General features: G+C 41.9%; 1 protein-coding gene across 5 annotated transcripts in view; it reads left to right on the top strand.

The window, feature by feature from the left end:
* Positions 1–17,644, top strand: part of pds5a (PDS5 cohesin associated factor A) — a 441,642-nt gene that overhangs the window by 411,166 nt on the left and 12,832 nt on the right. For all 5 annotated transcript variants that reach the window (XM_085968917.1, XM_085968922.1, XM_085968897.1 and 2 more), the window contains 3 exons: positions 2,494–2,613; positions 3,851–3,913; positions 10,668–10,813. In XM_085968917.1, coding sequence (XP_085825043.1) covers positions 2,494–2,613; positions 3,851–3,913; positions 10,668–10,813 — 329 coding nt within the window. The remainder of the gene's footprint in view (positions 1–2,493; positions 2,614–3,850; positions 3,914–10,667; positions 10,814–17,644) is intronic.

Raw genomic sequence — 17,644 nt, 5'->3', positions numbered from 1 at the left:
CCTCAGGGCCTGATGGCCTACATCCTAGGGTTCTAAAAGAGGTAGCTGCAGAGATAGTGAATGCATTGGTTGTGATCTTCCAAAATTCCCTAGATTCTAGAACAGTCCCAGCAGATTGGAAGGTAGCAAATGTAACTCCCCTAATCAAGAAAGGGGGGGGGGGGAGAGAAAATGGAACTACAGGCCAGTTAGCCTGACATCAGTCGTCAAGAAAAATGCTGCAATCCATTATTAAGGAAGTGGTAACAGGGCACTTAGAAAATCATATGATTAGGTAGAGTCAGCATGGTTTTATGAAAGGGAAATCATGTTTAACAAATTTATTAGTTTTTTGAGGATGTAACTAGCAGGGTAGATAAAGGGGAACCAGTGGATGTAGTGTATTTTGGATTTCCAAAAGGCATTCAATAAGGTGCCACATAAAAGGTTGCTACGTAAGATAAGGGCTCATGGGGTTGGGGGTTAATATATTAGCATGGATAGAGGATTGGTTAACAGACAGAGAATAGGGATAAACGGGTCAGGTTGTAACTGATGGGGTGCCGCAAGGATCAGTGCTTGGGCCTCAGCTAGATACAATCTATATTAATGACTTAAATGAAGGGACCGAGGGCAAGGTATCCAAGTTTGCTGATGATACAAAGCTGTGAGAACACAAAGAGCCGGCAAAGGGATATAGACAGGTTAAGTGAGTGGGCAATAAGCTGGCAGATGGAGTATAATTTGGTAGGAAGAATAGAAAAACAATATTTTTTAAATGGTGAGAAACTATTAACTGTTGGTGTTCAGAGAGATTCAGGTGTCCTCATACAGGAAACATAAAAAGTTAGCATGCAGGTACCACAAGCAATTAGGAAGGCAAATGGCATGTTGGCCTTTATTGCAAAAGGGTTGGCATTCGAGAGTAAAGAAGTCTTGCTGCAGATGTACAGGGCTTTGGTGAGACTACACCTGGAGTACTGAGCACAGTTTTGGTCTCCTTATCTGAGGAAAGACATTTATGCCTTCGAGGCGGTGCAACAAAGGTTCACTAGATTGATCCCTGGAATGAGAGGGTTGTCCTATGAGAAGAGATTGAGTAGATTGGGCCTATACTCTCTCAAGTTTAGAAGAATATGAGGTGATCTCATTGAAACAGATAAGATTCTGAGGGGCATTGATGGGGTAGATGCTGAGAGGTTGCTTCCCCTGGCTGGAGAGTCTCGAACTTGGGGGCATAGTCTCAGGATAAAGGGTCGGTCATTTGAGACTGAGATGAGAAGAAATTTCTTCACTCAGAGGGTTGAGAATCTTTGGAGTTCTCTACCCGCAAGGGCTGTGTATGCTGAGTCGTTGAGTATATTCAAGGCTGAGATACAGATTTTTGGACTCTAGGGGAATCGAGGGATATGGGGATCGAGCGGGAAAGTGGAGTTGAGGTCGAAGATCATCCATGATCTATTGAATGGCGGAGCAGGCTCGAAGGGCTGTATGGCCTGCTCCTAGTTCTTGTGTTCTATTTTGTGACCGGGCTTTTTAACATTGTAAGTGCATTGCAGGTAAATGTATACACTTAAAATGAAAAAGGCACATAGGAGAGGTTGATTGAAGGGTTTTTCATGTATTTTGAAAAGGAATGTGATGACCCATCTAATGACTTTGATATATAATAGTATACATACACTACATATACTGTATGTATGTAATGTTTTGAGATGGATTGTCACAGTTTAGATCGCACACTTTGTCAAGTACAGGAAACTTTGTGCTATCCGGAGGTGAGCTATCCGGCAATATGGAGCCACCGGCAAAAATCAGCAGCCGTTTTTTATTCTTTTTGGTTTTTTTTTGCTTTGTTTGAACAGTCAAGCTGTGCAAGGTCTGTAGCTATAGCAACAGCTTCAGCTACAGAGCTTTAGGGCCACACCCGAGTGTTTAGAAGCTGTTGCTAAGCAACAGTGTTTGTTGTCAAATACGGAGATAAGAATCTCCGTATCTCTCAACATTAACTCTGGAGAGTACGGCACTTTTTAGGCAATGGCAGCAGCTCGGTCCCGTGGGTGCCGGATAGCACAAAGTTTCCTGTATTCAGTTTCCGTGTCCCTTTTTTTTTAAAGGACAGAAAGAAGTTCAGTAATTTCCTGCTGGTTGTTTCTGATGCTGGGAAGATACAGGGATTTATAAGTTGCCACCAATCTACAGAGAAATGATTGCCCTCTAATTGATTTCAGGATGTCTCTATTTACAGCATTTAGACCATGTGGCTTTCAAAGGGCAAGTCGGGTTCCATACAGCTTCACATTAGCAGCAGAGTGCTGCATTACATGGTATGTTGCTGCCATTAGAAAACAACATATCCTCCAGTTAGCCATGGACAATCCCACAGGAGATTCAATAGTGTTGGAAATGCTGCAGCTTATTTTAAATTCAGAATACAAATATTTTTCAGCACCCTCTTAACACGACATATTTTGCTATTCATTGTGCTTTTCTTTTTTCTGTTTTTATTTGCAGAAACTCTACATAGTATGTGATGTGGCTCTTAATGTCATCACAAGCAAAAGTACGACATATAACCTGGACTCTCCAAAGGATCCTGTACTGCCGACCAAGTTCTTCACCCCACCTGACAAAGTAACTTCAGTTATTTCATGTCTTAAAGTAGGGCTTTAAATATTCTTGTAAAGGGCAGGTATTGGAATGGCAGACTCTAACCAGTGAGAGCAAAGCTGGATAAGTCTCTTAGTGGAGAGTTGAGATTGGAGACTTTCTCAGCGGGAAGGTGGAAAATGTTACCAGTGGGAGGTGAAGACTCAGCAGGTGGCGAGGGCGTGGGAAATATTCCCAGCGATGGTGAGAGAAGATCAGCTTGCAAACTCACTCGGCAGGAGGGTGGGGCGGTGCAAGTTAACAAGAAAATGTTGTTGCAACAATTGGTCAGTGTAGGCTTTAACCCAATTTTCTCCCCTTTTCGCTGCTCATCATGAGTGTGCTGCCTTCTAGTATCTCATTCAAGTGTCCATTTTTCATATACAAGACTAGCTGTGGGGGTATTTATCATGTCTTAACTCAACAGCCACACGAGCACACTTCTTTGAAAGTAAATAGGATTTTCACTCTGAAGTGACGAACTGCTGACAACCGTGTAGCACATTCTAGATTTACAAGTATACCTAATATCCCAGGAATTATTCTGTACCATGGAGTAAGTTTAGTACCTTTCGCTGCTCTTCTATTTGTGAATAAGACCATGACCATTTACCTATGGAAAAATATTGATAACTCTGTTACCAGCCAATCAAACAGCAGATCAATATTAGCATTTAATTAAAATATCAGTTGATGGTCAAGTTCATACATTCAGTAACTGAAAAATGATCTAAGAAAGCACCTGTTCATTTTTACTTACTGTGTGTTGGAAGGTGCATTTTAAGATTTCTCAATTTTGGTATTGACTTGAAATATATAAACTATAGAGGCAATTTGGTGGCACATTGTGTCAGTGTACTAAGTGCTGCACCCTGGAATGGTAGGATGCAGAACATTTCATGCAGTTCATCCAAGCGAGCCACAGAGAGAGACAATTAGAAAATGGTGCATCAGCTATGCATTATTTCATGGCCAGAGTGTGATTGATAAAGGCCTGAGAAGACTTTACCTGTACAAGCAAGATAATGGAGTAGTATACACAATGAGGAGGTTCAGCAGCAGAAGGAGGAAATAACTTACAATAGTATAGCAAAATAAAAAGGTTATTAGTGAGTGCAAGCCTGTTTTAACTATCCTCCATTGTAGCATTAATTCTAAAGATTAAGATTTTTTGTGCCTTGCTTGCAAATATATTATTATTGATAAATGTTTCTTTGCTTAGGATTCCTGCAATAACAAGTGCTACTTGTCAGATGAAGCAAAGACGCTATTACTCACAGGGAAGGTAAGTCTTAACCCAGTCCTCATTGCTGCAGGTCCACAGTATAAAATTACCCACAATTCAATGCAAATTAGCATTACTATTGCGGAAATAGAAAATATTAACACTGGTGCTTGGACTGTTCCTCTGAGGTTGAGGTTATTCTTGGCACAAAATAGAGAAAGCTTTGCTCTGCATCTGGCCCGTGCTGTCCCTGATCTGCAAGTTTTGATACTGATACGAGGGAACCAAAAGTGCAAAGTGTTTCATTTTATAACAGTGACATCTTAGAGCATGAAAATTCAGTAACAAAAAAATTACCAGCAAAACAAAAGCATTGAAGATTTACTTTTCTCTTTACTTTTCAGTTTCTTTAAACACAAATGGCTCAGAAGATGGAGAAGCGATTTGCTTCTCAGGCTTCTATCAATGCTTGTGTAATTACATGTTGGAAGGTGCATGAAAGTTACCTTGCACATGTGCTCTCATGCTCTCCCTCCCTCATGCTCCCCTACCTTTGAGATCCTCCAGGGAATCTAATTTTGCATTAAGCAAAGATTCAGTTTGTGTGTGTGTAGGGAGTTTGTGCCTCAAGAATTTGTAAAAGAACAGAGCATTTTGAATTTTATACCAATTTGAAAGGAGCTATACTGATATTATTTCTTGGTGGTTAGATTGCTGACATTTCAATCCTAATGTAACTTTTTAAAATGGGAATAAATAGTTTGCTGACTTCCAGTGCCAAGCCCTCTTGAAAATGAGCCAATGTTGGGTGCTGCAGCTGCAAGTTCCCCGCTCTTTGCTGTTTGATTTCGTTTTTGGTGTTAGTGTTGTGCTTGGTCATACAGCATGGGTTTAATACAGATTTGCTGCTGTACTTGACCCTAGAACTGTTCAAAGGTACAAAGCCTGCCAGCAGTTAATAAAGGATCTGTGTGAGAGACTTGCAGGTCGAGTTTCCAAAAATTTAGGCCAAAATTACGTAATAGCTTTTATCGCAATTTTATTTGTGTGCTACAGTTTACGGTGGTGGGTATCTTTATAGTCAGTGTGTTTTCTGACTGCGGATGAATTTTACAGTGGTTTAAAAACAATTGAATGAAGTTAATTTTTATGTTTGGCCAAGTGTACGTATGTGATCATTAACAGTATTGTTAGCCTAGTTAAGAGAGCAGAAGCTCCCAAATTACTTAGTGACATGGGCATCTTTTCATTCCCACTTTTTACATCAACTAATAGTAAATTGTAAAAGTTAATTGAGCAAAGAGAGTAATAGATACCAGGGCTGATATGAGACGAATGCTATTGAGCTGTCTGAATCAGCAAAGCTGTCTAATTTTGAGTTTGGTTTCCACTATTCAGGAGCATGCTGTCACCAGTGCCCGAGTGTTTGAAACCATAATGAGGGTCTGTTAAGTTTAAGGGCGCAGTGTAATTTTGAACTGTTTATGTTGTAATATCATTTGTGATAAAATAAACTGAAAGGGGTGTGGGAAGAGAAGTTTATGTGGATCTGCACAAAAGATCTTTTGCCTTTGATTTTACTACAGGAAACTTTCGTTTAACCGGAGGTTAAAAGTCCGGAAAGCTCTATCTACCGGCAAAATTCAGGAGCCGTTTTCTATAAGTTTTTTTACTTCCCGTTGCTTTTTTTTTCCCCAGTCAGGCTCTGCAAGGTCTGTAGCTAAGCAACAGCTTCAACTAGAGACGCTTGCAGCTGCAGCCGACTGTTTTGAAGCTGTTGCTAAGCAACAGGGTTTGTTGATTCATACGGAGCTGAAAAGCTCTATGTTTTAACATTGCAGCTGGTTTATACGGCAGTTTTGATCTAACTGCACCAGCTCGGTCCCGTCAGTGCCGGATACCAGAAAGTTTCCTGTAGTTGCTTGGCTTGGGTGTAACTTCAGTCAAAAAATGAACGCTTCATAGTGAAAGGGATGTAATGTACATTTTTACAAACAAAATTATAGTAGTAAGTTCACCTGTGAGTGATTATTAAGGTTTTTTTTCAGGGGGGGGTTCTCTCTAAACTAAGACAGTGGTTTAAACTAGGGGTGGGAAACTATAACATACTATATTAAATATATGGATTAACTAGTTAAACTGATTAATATAGCTATAAATAATCATTGAATAAAGACTTTTAACTAAATAAATAAATAAAACAAGGCTGCACTAAGATATGGTAGGGCAGGTTGTGTGTCTGAACTGCAGTATGTGGGAGTTTGTTGACCGCGAGACTATCCCGAGCAAACGTCTGCAGGAGATGTCTCCATCTCGAATCTCTCTGGCTCAGAGTCATTGAGCTGGAGTGCGAGTTGGAGGAATTTCTGGACGGTTTTATCCAGAATACAGTTACACCCCAGAGGAAAGCACAGGTTCAGGAAAGGGAGGGTGTGACTGTTGGGGAGACGGCTGCGGGGATTTAGGAGAGGTTGAGAAGGAGGTCCCGCAGACACTGGTCCTGTCCAACAGCTACGATGTACTCGCTACCTGTGAAGACAAGGGGAAAGACTGTGGAGAGGACAGCCACAATGCAGACCAAGGCACTGTGGCTCAGAAGGCTGTCCGGGGGGAGAGGGAGGGAGAATAGAAATGTGGTAGTGATAGGGGACTCTCTAATTAGGGAGATATATTGCGTCCTCGGCAGCAAAGAACAAGAATCCCGAAGGGTGTGTTGCCTACCCAGTGCCAGGGTAAGGGATAACGGTGGTTGGAGAGGAACTTGTAAAGGGAGGGGGTAAATCCAGTTGTTGTGGTCCATGTTGGAACAAACTACATAGGTAGGAACAGAGAGAAGGTCCTGCTGAAAGAATATCAGGAGTTAGGATCTAAATTAAAAAGCAGGACCTCGAGGGTAATCTCTGGATTATTGCCTGAGCCACGTGCAAATTGGCATAGAAGCAGACAGATCAGGAGAATTAACACGTGGCTAAAGGGCTGGTGTGGGAAAGAGGGGTTCCTTTTCATGGGACACTGGCACCAGTTCTGGGACAGGAAGGAGCTGGGATGGGCTCCACCTGAACCGGATGGGACCCGTGTCCTAACGGAAAGGGTAAATAGGGATGTGACAAAGGCTTTAAACTAGTAAGATGGAGGGAGGGATCTACAAGAAAAGTAATCAGCCTAAATATAAACCAAACAGGAAAAGAAAGTATAGGAAAGAACAAAGTAAGGGAGGACATTGATGGCAAGGGAATAAATAGTTATAGAACAGGATTTTAAAAAGATGGTTAAACATAAAGTGAGAGGAAACCCTATTAAAAATGAGTTAAACTGTACAGCAATGCACACAGCGTCCGTAATAAAACAGGGGAGCTGGAAGCAATCATGCGTTGCGAGGAACCAGACATAGTAGGGATTACTGAGACATGGCTACAGAAAAATCAGGACTGGGAATTAAACATTGCAGGGTATAACATATTTACAAAAGATAGGGAGGGAAAAAGCATAAAAGTAAACCATCAGCATGTGAATTCTGAACAGTCTGATTTTCCTGAACCCGGTCTGGAGCCTTCTATAGGACTGGAGGAACCTCCTTCTAGTGTGGCTGCTAGTACTGATAATATTTCCAGTTTGACTTCGGTGGAGTAGCTGTACTTATTAGGGATAATATAATGGCATTAGAAAAAAGTGACACAGATATCAGCAAGACAAAAATATAATCCATATGGATAGAGATAAAAGATAATAAAGATCAATCACACTAATAGGCGTAGTCTACAGACCACCCAATAATGGAAGGGAGGTGGAAGAAGAAATATGAAGACAAATTAGGGAAATGAGTAAAAAACATAGAATAATAATTATGGGGGATTTCAACTACCCTGATATTAATTGGACAGAAGAGGTAGGTAAAGGGGATAAGGGAATGGAGCTCCTACAATGTGTACAGGACTCCTTTCTAACCTAATATGTCAAAAGCCCAACAAGGGAGGATTCACTATTGGATCTAGTAATGGGGAATGAACTAGAGCAGATAAGAGAAGTAAAAGTAGGGAAACATATAGGCAATAGTGACCATAATATAAATACACTTTAAGATGATAATTGAGAAGGATGTAAGTATGATGAAAACCAGGTTAATATATTGAAGAAAAGCTGATTTTATGGGGCTGAGAATAGAACTTGGGGTGAAAAAAAGGGCAACAATATTGGCAAACAACGATGTAGAACAATGGGAAACCATTTTAAATGGTGTTCAACATAGTGCAGGAAAAATATATTCCACTAAAAGGAAAGAACAAACTAAACAATAATGAAACTCCATGGATGAATAAAGCCATAAGGGAACAATTAAGGGTAAGGAAAGAGGCATACATAGACAGCAGGGGAGTGCATGATAAGGGAGTATACGAACAGGTTAGGAGAGAAGTCAAAAAAAACATTAGGAAGGCAAAGAGGAACTATGAAATTAATTATCAAGGAACATAAAACAAAATAGTAAAATATTTTACGGGCACATAGTTAATAAAAAAAAAAGGAAGGTTGGGATGGGAATAAGGCCATTAAGGGATAGACAGGATAATACCACAGGTAACGGTAGAGAGATGGCAGAAATATTAAATAATTATTTTGGTTCATTATTTACCAGGGAGATAGAACAGATGGACATGACATTGGATGATGAGATTAGTAATGATATAAGTGCATTTAAAAAATTTTAAAAGGGGAATATATTAAATAAACAAATCAAAGAGGATAAAACCCCTGGTCTGGATGGATTGGATCCACGCATTTTAGAAGAATCTAGGGAAGAGCTAGCAGAGGCATTACTACACCTATTTAATAATTCGTTAGAAAAAGGTGTAGTGCCAGAGGACTGGTGGATAGCTAACGTAATACCGATGTTTAAGAAGGGGGATAGAACATGTCCAGGGAATTATAGACCAGTCAGCTTAACATTGGTGGTAGGAAAAATAATGGAATCCCTACTAAAGGAGAAATTAGAAGAGCATCTAGAAACCAAAAACAACATAATGAATAGTCAGCATGGATTTCAAAAGGGAAAGTCTTGCTTGACCAACCTGATTGAATTTTTTGAAGAAGTAACAGAGAGTAGACAATGGTAATGCAGTAGATGTAATTTATCTGGATTTTCAAAAGGCCTTCGATAAGGTACCCCATACTAGACTGATGAACAAGGTCAGAGAACGCAGAGTCAGGGGACAAGTAGAATGGATTGGTGGCTGGCTTCAGGATAGAAAGCAGAGAGTGGGAGTAAAGGGTAGCTATTCACAGTGGCAGAAGGTGGGTAGTGGTGTTCCACAAGGATCAGTGCAGGGACCACTGCTGTTCACAATTTACATTAACGATTTAGACTTTGGAATTAAAAACACAATTTCTAAATTTGCGGATTACATCAAATTGGGGGGACAGTCAATACTGAGGAGGACTGCAAAAAATTGCAGGAGGACATTAACAAACTTGCAGAATGGGCATATAATTGGCAAATTAAGTTCAACACAGATAAATGTGAGGTATTACATTTTGGTAGGAAGAATAGGGAGGTAACTTATCACTTGGAGGGTGCGGGTCTTGGTGGGGTAGAGGAACAAAGGGATCTAGGAGCACAAATCACTAAAAGTTGCGACACAGGTTAGCAAGGCTATAAAAAAACCAAGCACTTGGGTTTATTTCTAGAGGTATAGAATTGAAAAGTAGGGAAGTTTTGCTAAACCTGTATCAAACCTTGGTTAGACCACACTTAGAGTACTGTGTACAGTTCTGGTCGCCATATTATAAAAAGGATATAGAGGCACTGGAGAGGATGCAGAGAAGATTTACAAGGATGATACCAGAAATGCAAGGGTATAGATATCAGGAAAGGATGAACAGGCCGGGTCTCTCTTCTCTTGAAAGAAGAAGGCTGAGGGGTGACCTAATAAAGGTCTTTAATATTATGAACGGTTTTGATAGAGTGGATACAGAGAGAATGTTTCCACTTGTGGGGAAAAGCATAACTAGAGGCCATCAATACAAGATAGTCACTAAGAAATCCAGTAGGGAATTCAGAAGAAACTTCTTTACCCAAAGAGTAGTGAGAATGTGGAACTCACCACCACAGGGAGTGGTTGAATCGAATAGTATAGATGCATTTAAGGGGAGGCTAGACAAGCATATGAGGGAGAAGGGAATAGAGGGTTACGCTGATGCATTTAGATGAGGAAAGACGGGAGGGGGCTCGTGTGGAGCATAAACGTCGGCATGGACTGGTTGGGCTAAATGGCTTGTTGCTGTGCCATATATCCTATGTAATTCTATGCTGTTACAATAATCCTGTTTTGTACCAAGAGATTGTGTTTAGATCTTGTATATTGATGTCATGTTGCTGCTTTCATTGGTCACAAAAACATTGTTATTTTTTTTTTGAAGTAGGAGTTACAATTCTGTACTTGGAAAATGTCTAAGACTTTGCCAAACCTTGCTCTATCATACTACAGGTTGTCATATGCATTGTATTGTGACTGTAACCATTTTTAAACATGTAACAACGTGTACATGACCTGTTATGTCATGTATTTGCAGTAGTCTGTGTTAAAAATTGATTTCAGTGATGTGGAAAAAACACCAGCTGGAGAATTCTACAGATAATCATTCCAGCAATTCCTTCAGTTAAAAAGAACTTGGGCCGCATTCATGGCATATGGCACCTGCAGAATTCCAATACCTGATAAATCCCAGTTTCTACACAATGTATAGAATGTGTTTGTATATCTGAAAGACGATTAATTTTTGTGTTGATTGACACGCATGGTATCTTAACTATTTTTCTCAGCCCAAAACAGCTACTGTATTGGGTACAGTAAACAAACCTTTGTCAACTGCTGGTAGAAGACCACAAAACCGAACTCCGGGGTTAGAGACAGGAAGCAATTTAAGTGGAAACTCTGAACCCAGCTCACCAACTGCAAACAGGGGAAGGTGAGACATTACTCCACTCTGCTGTATTACAAAAGATTTGGCTGGGTGTTAAATTACTGAACATTTGTTTCTCCTGTTGGAAATGGTAGAGATCTCAGACTGGGAGAGACCTAAAGAACAGCAAACAGTATTTATATAGAGCCTTTAATATAGTAAAACATCCCAAGGCGCAACACACAGTGTCATAAAACAATATTTGACACCGAGCCACGTAAGAAGAAATTATGGCAGACTTGGTCAAAGAGATAGGTTTTAAGGAGCGTCTTAAAGGAGGATAGAGAGCTGGAGAGGTTTAGGGAGGGAGTTCCAGAGCTCGGGGCCTAGGCAGCTGAAGGCACGGCCACAAGTGGTTGCGCAATTAAAATCAGGGATGCTCAAGAGGGCAGAATTGGAGAGCGCAGATATCTCGGTGGGGGGGGGGGAGGGGGGCGTGGTTGTGGGGCTGGAGGAGATTACAGAGATAGAGAGAGGCGAGGCCATGGAGGGATTTGAAAACAAGGATGAAAATTTTTTAATCGAGGCATTGCTTAACCGAGAGCCAATGTAGCTCAGCGAGCACTGGGGTGACGGGTGAATGGGGACTTGCTGCAAGTTAGGACACAGGCAGCCGAGTTTTGGATGACCTCAAGTTTACATAGGGTAGAACGTGGGAGGCCAGCCAGGAGTGCATTGGAATAGAATCATAGAAATTTACAGCACAGAAGGAGGCCATTCGGCCCATCTTGTCCATGCCGGCCGACAAAAGAGCTATCCACCCTAATCCCACTTTCCAGCACTTGGTCCATATCCTTGTAGGTTACGGCACTTCAAGTGCATATCCAAGTACTTTTGAAATGTGATGAGGGTTTTCCCTCTACCGCCCTTTCAGGCTGTGAGTTCCAGACCCCCCACCACCCTCTGGATGAAATTTTTTTTTTTCAAATCCCCTCTAAACCTCCTACCAATTACTTTAAATCTATGCCCCCTGGTTATCGACCCCTCTGCTAAGGGAAATAGGTCCTTCCCATCCACTCTATCTAGGCCCTTCATAAAATTATACACCTCAATTAGATCTCCCCTCAGCCTGCTTTGTTCCAAAGAAAACAACCCCAGCCTATGCAATCTTTCCTCATAGCTAAAATTCCCCAGCCCAGGCAACATCCTCGTAAATCTCCTCTGCATCTACTCTAGTGCAATCACATCCTTCCTGCAATGTGGTGAATAGTCAAGTCTAGAGGTAGCAAAGGCATGGATGAGGTTTTCAGCACCAGATCACCAGGGGCGGAGAGGGGCGATGTTACGAAGGTTATGGCGCGGATATGTGGTCAGAAGCTCATTTCGGGGTCAAGTATGACACCAAAGTTGCAAACAGTCTGGTTCAGCCTCAGACAGATGCTAGGGAGAGGAATGGAGTCAGTGACTAGGGAACGGAGTTTGTGGCGGGGACCGAAGACAACGGCTTCGGTCTTCCCAATATTTAATTGGAGGAAATTTCTGCTCATTCAGTACTGGATGTCGGACAAGCTGTCTGAAAATTTAGAGACAGTGGAGGGGTCGAGAGAAGTGGTGGTGAGGTAGAGCTCGGTGTCGTCAGCATACATGTGGAAACTGACGCTGTGTTTTTAGATGATGTCGCCAAGGGGCAACATGCAGATGAGAAATAGGAGGGGGCCAAGGATAGACCCTTGGGGGACACCAGAGGTAACTGCGGGAATGGGAAGAGAAGCTGTTGCAGATGATTCTCTGGCTACGATTAGATAGATAAGAGAGGAACCAGGCGAGTGCAGTCCCACTCAGCTGGATGACGGTGGAGAGGCGTTGGAGGAGGATGGAGTGGTCAACCATGTCAAAGGCTGCACACAGGTCGAGGAGGGCTCGGTTACCTTGGTCACAGTCACAAAGGATGTCATTTATGACTTTGAGAGCCTTTTCGGTCCTGTGGCAGGGGCGGAAGCCTGATTGGAGGGATTCAAACATGGAGTTGCGGGAAAGGAAAGGGAGGTTGGAGATGAGGCGGTAGTTTGCAAGGACAGAGGGGGTCAAGGGTTCGTTTTTTGAGAGGGGTAATGACGGCAGATTTGAAGGATGGGGACAGTACCTGACGAGAGAACCGTTGACAATATCAGCTAACATGGGAGCCGTGAAAGGAAGTTGGGTGGTCAGCAGTTTAGTGGGAATAGAGTCGAGGAAGTAGGAAGTGGGTCTCATGGACAAGATGAGCGTGGAAAGGTCATGAAGTGAGATCGGAGTAAACTGGAGAAAGATGCGAGGGCAGGGGGGAACCTTAGGGGAAATTTGGTCCGGTGGACTAGGGAAAGGAAGGGAAGTGGCAGGCAGTTGATCGGAGGGTCTCAATCTTAGAGACAAAAAAGTTCATGAGCTCCTCGCACATATTATTGGAGGTGAGGGTGGAGGAGACTTGGGAGAGGGGTTTAAGAAGACAGTTTGCAGTAGAGAAAAGAAGTTATCTTTGCATTCCAGAATGATCCTGGAATAATCAGTTTTGGCAGGCGAGAGCAGGATCCGATAGTGCTTGTGTAGTCCAGCCAGATCTGGCGGTGAATGGCTCAACTGGTTGTTCGCCATATCCATTCAAGTCTGCGCCCTTTCGACTTAAGGGAGCGAAGATGGCGGCTGTACCGGGGGAACAGCCAGGGTGAGAGAGAGTAATGGTTTTAATATGGACTAGGGCATCAAAGATAGTGGTGAGGGTGTGGTTGAGCAGATCGGTCGTTCAAAGGGTTACAAAGAAAGTAGAAAGAGCTGCAAAAAGGGAATACAAGAAAAAGCTTGCGAGGAATATCTCGCTAATATATTAAAGAGAAAGAGGGTGGCTCGAGCAGTGGGAGAGCATTTTGGTGGTAGTGATCATAAATCAGTTAGATTTGGTGTAGTTATGGAAAAGGGCAAAGATAAACCAGGAGTAAAAGTTCTCAATTGGGAAAAGGCCAATTTTACTAAGCTGAGATGTGATTTAGCAAAAGTAAACTGGAAACAGCTACTTGAAGGTAAATCCGCGTCAGAGCAGTGGGAGGCATTCAAGGAAGAGATAGTGAGAGTTCAGAGCAAATATGTTCTCACAAAGAAAAAGGGTGGGACTCTCAAATCTAGAGCCCCCTGGATGTCATGGGTCATACAGGGTAGGATAAGGCAAAAAAGGGAAGCTTACCTCAGATACCGAGAGTTAAATACTGCAGAAAGCCTAGAGGAGGAGTATAGAAAGTGCAGGGGTGAAATTAAAAAGGAAATTAGGAAAGCAAAGAGAGGGCATGAAAAAATATTGGCAAGTAAAATCAAGGAAAACCCCTAGATGTTTTATAAATACATAAAGAGCAAGAGGATAACTAAAAGAGTAGGGCCTATTAGAGACCAAAAAGGTAACCTGTGTGTGGAGGCGGAACACGTGGGTATGGTTCTTAATGAATACGTTGCATCTGTCTTCACAAAAGAGAGGGACAATGCAGACATTTTAGTTGAGGAGGAGGAGTGTGAATTATTAGATGAGATGAGCATAGTGAGAGAGCAGTTCAGCATCTTTGCAAGTTGATAATTCGCCAGGCCCAGATGAAATGTATCCCAGGCTGTTAAGAGAAGCAAGGGAGGAAATAGCCGAAGCTTTGATCATCATTTTCCAATCCTCTCTGGCTACAGGTGTGATGCCAGAGGACTGCTAAATGTTGTACTGTTGTTTAAAAAGGGAGAAAGGGATAGATTGAGTAATTACTGGCCAGTCAGCCTAACTTCAGTGGTGGACAAATTGTTGGGGAAAAAATTCTGAGGGGCAATATTAATCGCCATTTAGAAAGGCACGGATTAATCAAGGACACTCAGCGTGGATTTGTTACGGAAGGTTGTGTCTGACTAACTTGATTGAATTTTCTGAGGAGGTATCAAGGAGGGTTAATGAGGGTAGTGCGTTTGATGTAGTCTACATGGATTTTAGCAAAGCTTTTGACAAGGTCCAACATAGCAGACTGGTCAGAAAAGTAAAAGCCCATGGGATCGAAGGAAAAATGGCAAGTTGGATGCAAAATTGGCTCTGGCAGGAAGCAAAGGGTAATGGTCAACGGGTGTTTTTGTGACTGGAAGGATGTTTCCAGTGGGGTTCCGCAGGGCTCAGTGCTAGGTCCCTTGCTTTTTGTGGTATATATCAATGATTTAGACTTGAATGTAGGGGGCATGATTAAGAAGTTTGCGGATGATACAAAAATTGGCCGTGTGGTTGATCGTGAGGAAGAAAGCTGTAGACTGCAGGATGATATCAATGGACTGGTCAGGTGGGCAGAAAAATGGCAAATGGAATTCAATCCAGAGAAGTGTGAGGTAATGCCTTTGGGAAAGGCTAACAAGGCAAGGGAATACACAATAAATGGTAGGATACTGAAGTGTAGACAAACAGAGAGACCTTTGGAGTGCATGCCCACAGATCCCTGAAGGTAGCAGGACAGGTAGATAAGATGGTTAAGAAGGCATACGGGATACTTTACTTTAGTAGCCGAGGCATAGAATACAAGAGCAGGGAGGTTATGCTTGAACTGTATAAAATACTAGTAGGGCCACAGCTAGAGTACCGTGTGCAGTTCTGGTCACCACATTACAGAAAAGATGTGATTGCACTAGAGAGGGTACAGAGGAGATTTACAAGGATGTATCCAGAACTGAAGAATTTTAGCTATGAGGAAAGATTAGATAGGCTGGGGTTGTTTTCTTTGGAACAAGGAGACTGAATTGAGGTGTATAAAATTATGAGGGGCCTAGATAGAGTGGCTAGGAAGGACCTATTTCCCTTAGCAGAGAGGTCAATAGATTTAAAGTAATTTGTAGAAGGATATGAGGGGAGTTGAGAACTTTTTTCACCCAGAGGGTGGTGGGGTTCTGGAACTCACTACCTGAAAGGGTGGTAGAGGCAGAAACCCTCATCACATTTAAAAAGTACTTGGTTATGAAGTAACCTGCATGGCTACATACACACCAAGGGCTGGAAAGTGGGATAAGCCTGGATAGCTCTTTTTCATCCGGCATAGACACAATGGGCCGAATGGCCTCCTTCTGTGCCGTAAATTTCTATGATTCTATGAAAAGTAATGTGGGCCCCTTAATGACAGATGCAGGTGATAATGTAATTGGAAATCAGGAAATGGCAGACTTACAAAATAGCTACTTTGTATCGGTCTTAAGAGTAGAGGATGACGAAGTTCCAGAGAAAAATAAAAAATAAATCATTGGGAGGAACTAACTAGATTCATTCAAGTATATTTTTTAAAAATAGTAATCAAGAACTAATGAGACGATACATGATCAGTGGTGTACATTTGAGGAGTTATTTTACAACTTCCAAAAAAAATATATTCCACTGAGAAGAAAAGGGTGTAAAAGAAAAGACAGCCATCCGTGGCTAAGTAAAGAAATTAAGGATAGTATTCGACTAAAAAGGGCATATAAGGTAGCCAAATCTAGTGGGTGGATAGAGGATTGGGAAAACTTTAAAAGACAGCAAAAAATAACACAGATTGATTAAGAAAGGGAAGATAGATTATGAAAGTAAATTAGCAAAAAATATAAAAACAGATAGTAAGAGTTTTTATAGTTATATAAAAAGAAAAAGGGTGGCTAAAGTAAATGTTGGTCCCTTAGAGGATGCGACCGGGAAATTAATGGTGGGAAATATGGAGATGGCAAAAACACTGAATGAATATTTTGTATCAGTCTTTACAGTAGAAGACACTAAGAATATCCCAACACTGGACAAACAGGGGGCTATAGGGGGGGAGGAGCTAAACACGATCAAAATCACTAAGGAAGTGGTACTCGGTAAAATAATGGGACTCAAGGCGGATAAATCACCTGGACCTGATGGCTTACATCCTAGGGTCTTAAGGGAAGTGGCAGTAGGGATTGTGGATGCATTGGTAATAATTTTCCAAAACTCCCTGGACTCAGCAAAGGTCCCGGCAGACTGGAAAACTGCTAATGTAACACCCTTATTTAAAAAGGGCAGTAGACACAAGGCTGGAAACTATAGACCGGTTAGCCTAACATCTGTGGTAGGTAAAATTTTGGAGTCCATTATTAAGGAGACAGTAACAGGACATTTGGATAATCATCATTTAATAGGACAAAGTCAGCATGGTTTTATGAAGGGGAAGTCATGTTTGACAAATTTGCTGGAGTTCTTTGAGGAAGTAACATATAGGGTGGATAAAGGGGAACCAGTGGACGTAGTGTATTTAGACTTCCAAAAGGCATTTGACAAGGTGCCACACAAGATTATTGCTTAAGATAAAAAATCGCGGGATTGGGGGTAATATTCTGGCATGGATAGAGGATTGGCTATCTAACAGAAGGCAGAGAGTTGGGATAAATGGTTCATTCTCAGAATGGCAATCAGTAACTAGTGGTGTTCCGCAGGGGTCGGTGCTGGGTCCCCAACTCTTTACAATCTATATTAATGATTTGGAGGAGGGGACCGAGTGTAACATATCAAAGTTTGCAGATGATACTAAGATGGGAGGGAAAGTAGTGAGTGAGGAGGACATAAAAAACCTGCAAGTGGGCAGAGATTTGGCAGATGGAATACAATACTGGAAAGTGTGAGGTTATGCACTTTGGCAGGAAAAATCGTAGAGCAAGCTATTATCTTAATGGCAAGAAACTGGAAAGTACTGAAGTACAAAGGGATCGGGGGGTCCTGGTGCACGAAACTCAAAAGGTTAGTATGCAGGTGCAGCAAGTTATTAAGAAGGCCAATGGAATGTTGGCTTTCATTGCTAGGGGGATAGAATATAAAAATAGGGAGGTATTGCTTCAGTTGTACAAGGTATTGGTGAGACCGCACCTGGAATACTGCATACA

Source organism: Somniosus microcephalus, chromosome 2, assembly GCF_052327205.1.
Source record: "Somniosus microcephalus isolate GS21.2 chromosome 2, FLI_Smic_1.0, whole genome shotgun sequence".
NCBI classification, from domain to species: domain Eukaryota; kingdom Metazoa; phylum Chordata; class Chondrichthyes; order Squaliformes; family Somniosidae; genus Somniosus; species Somniosus microcephalus.
This window is presented reverse-complemented; position numbering and strand designations above follow the sequence as displayed.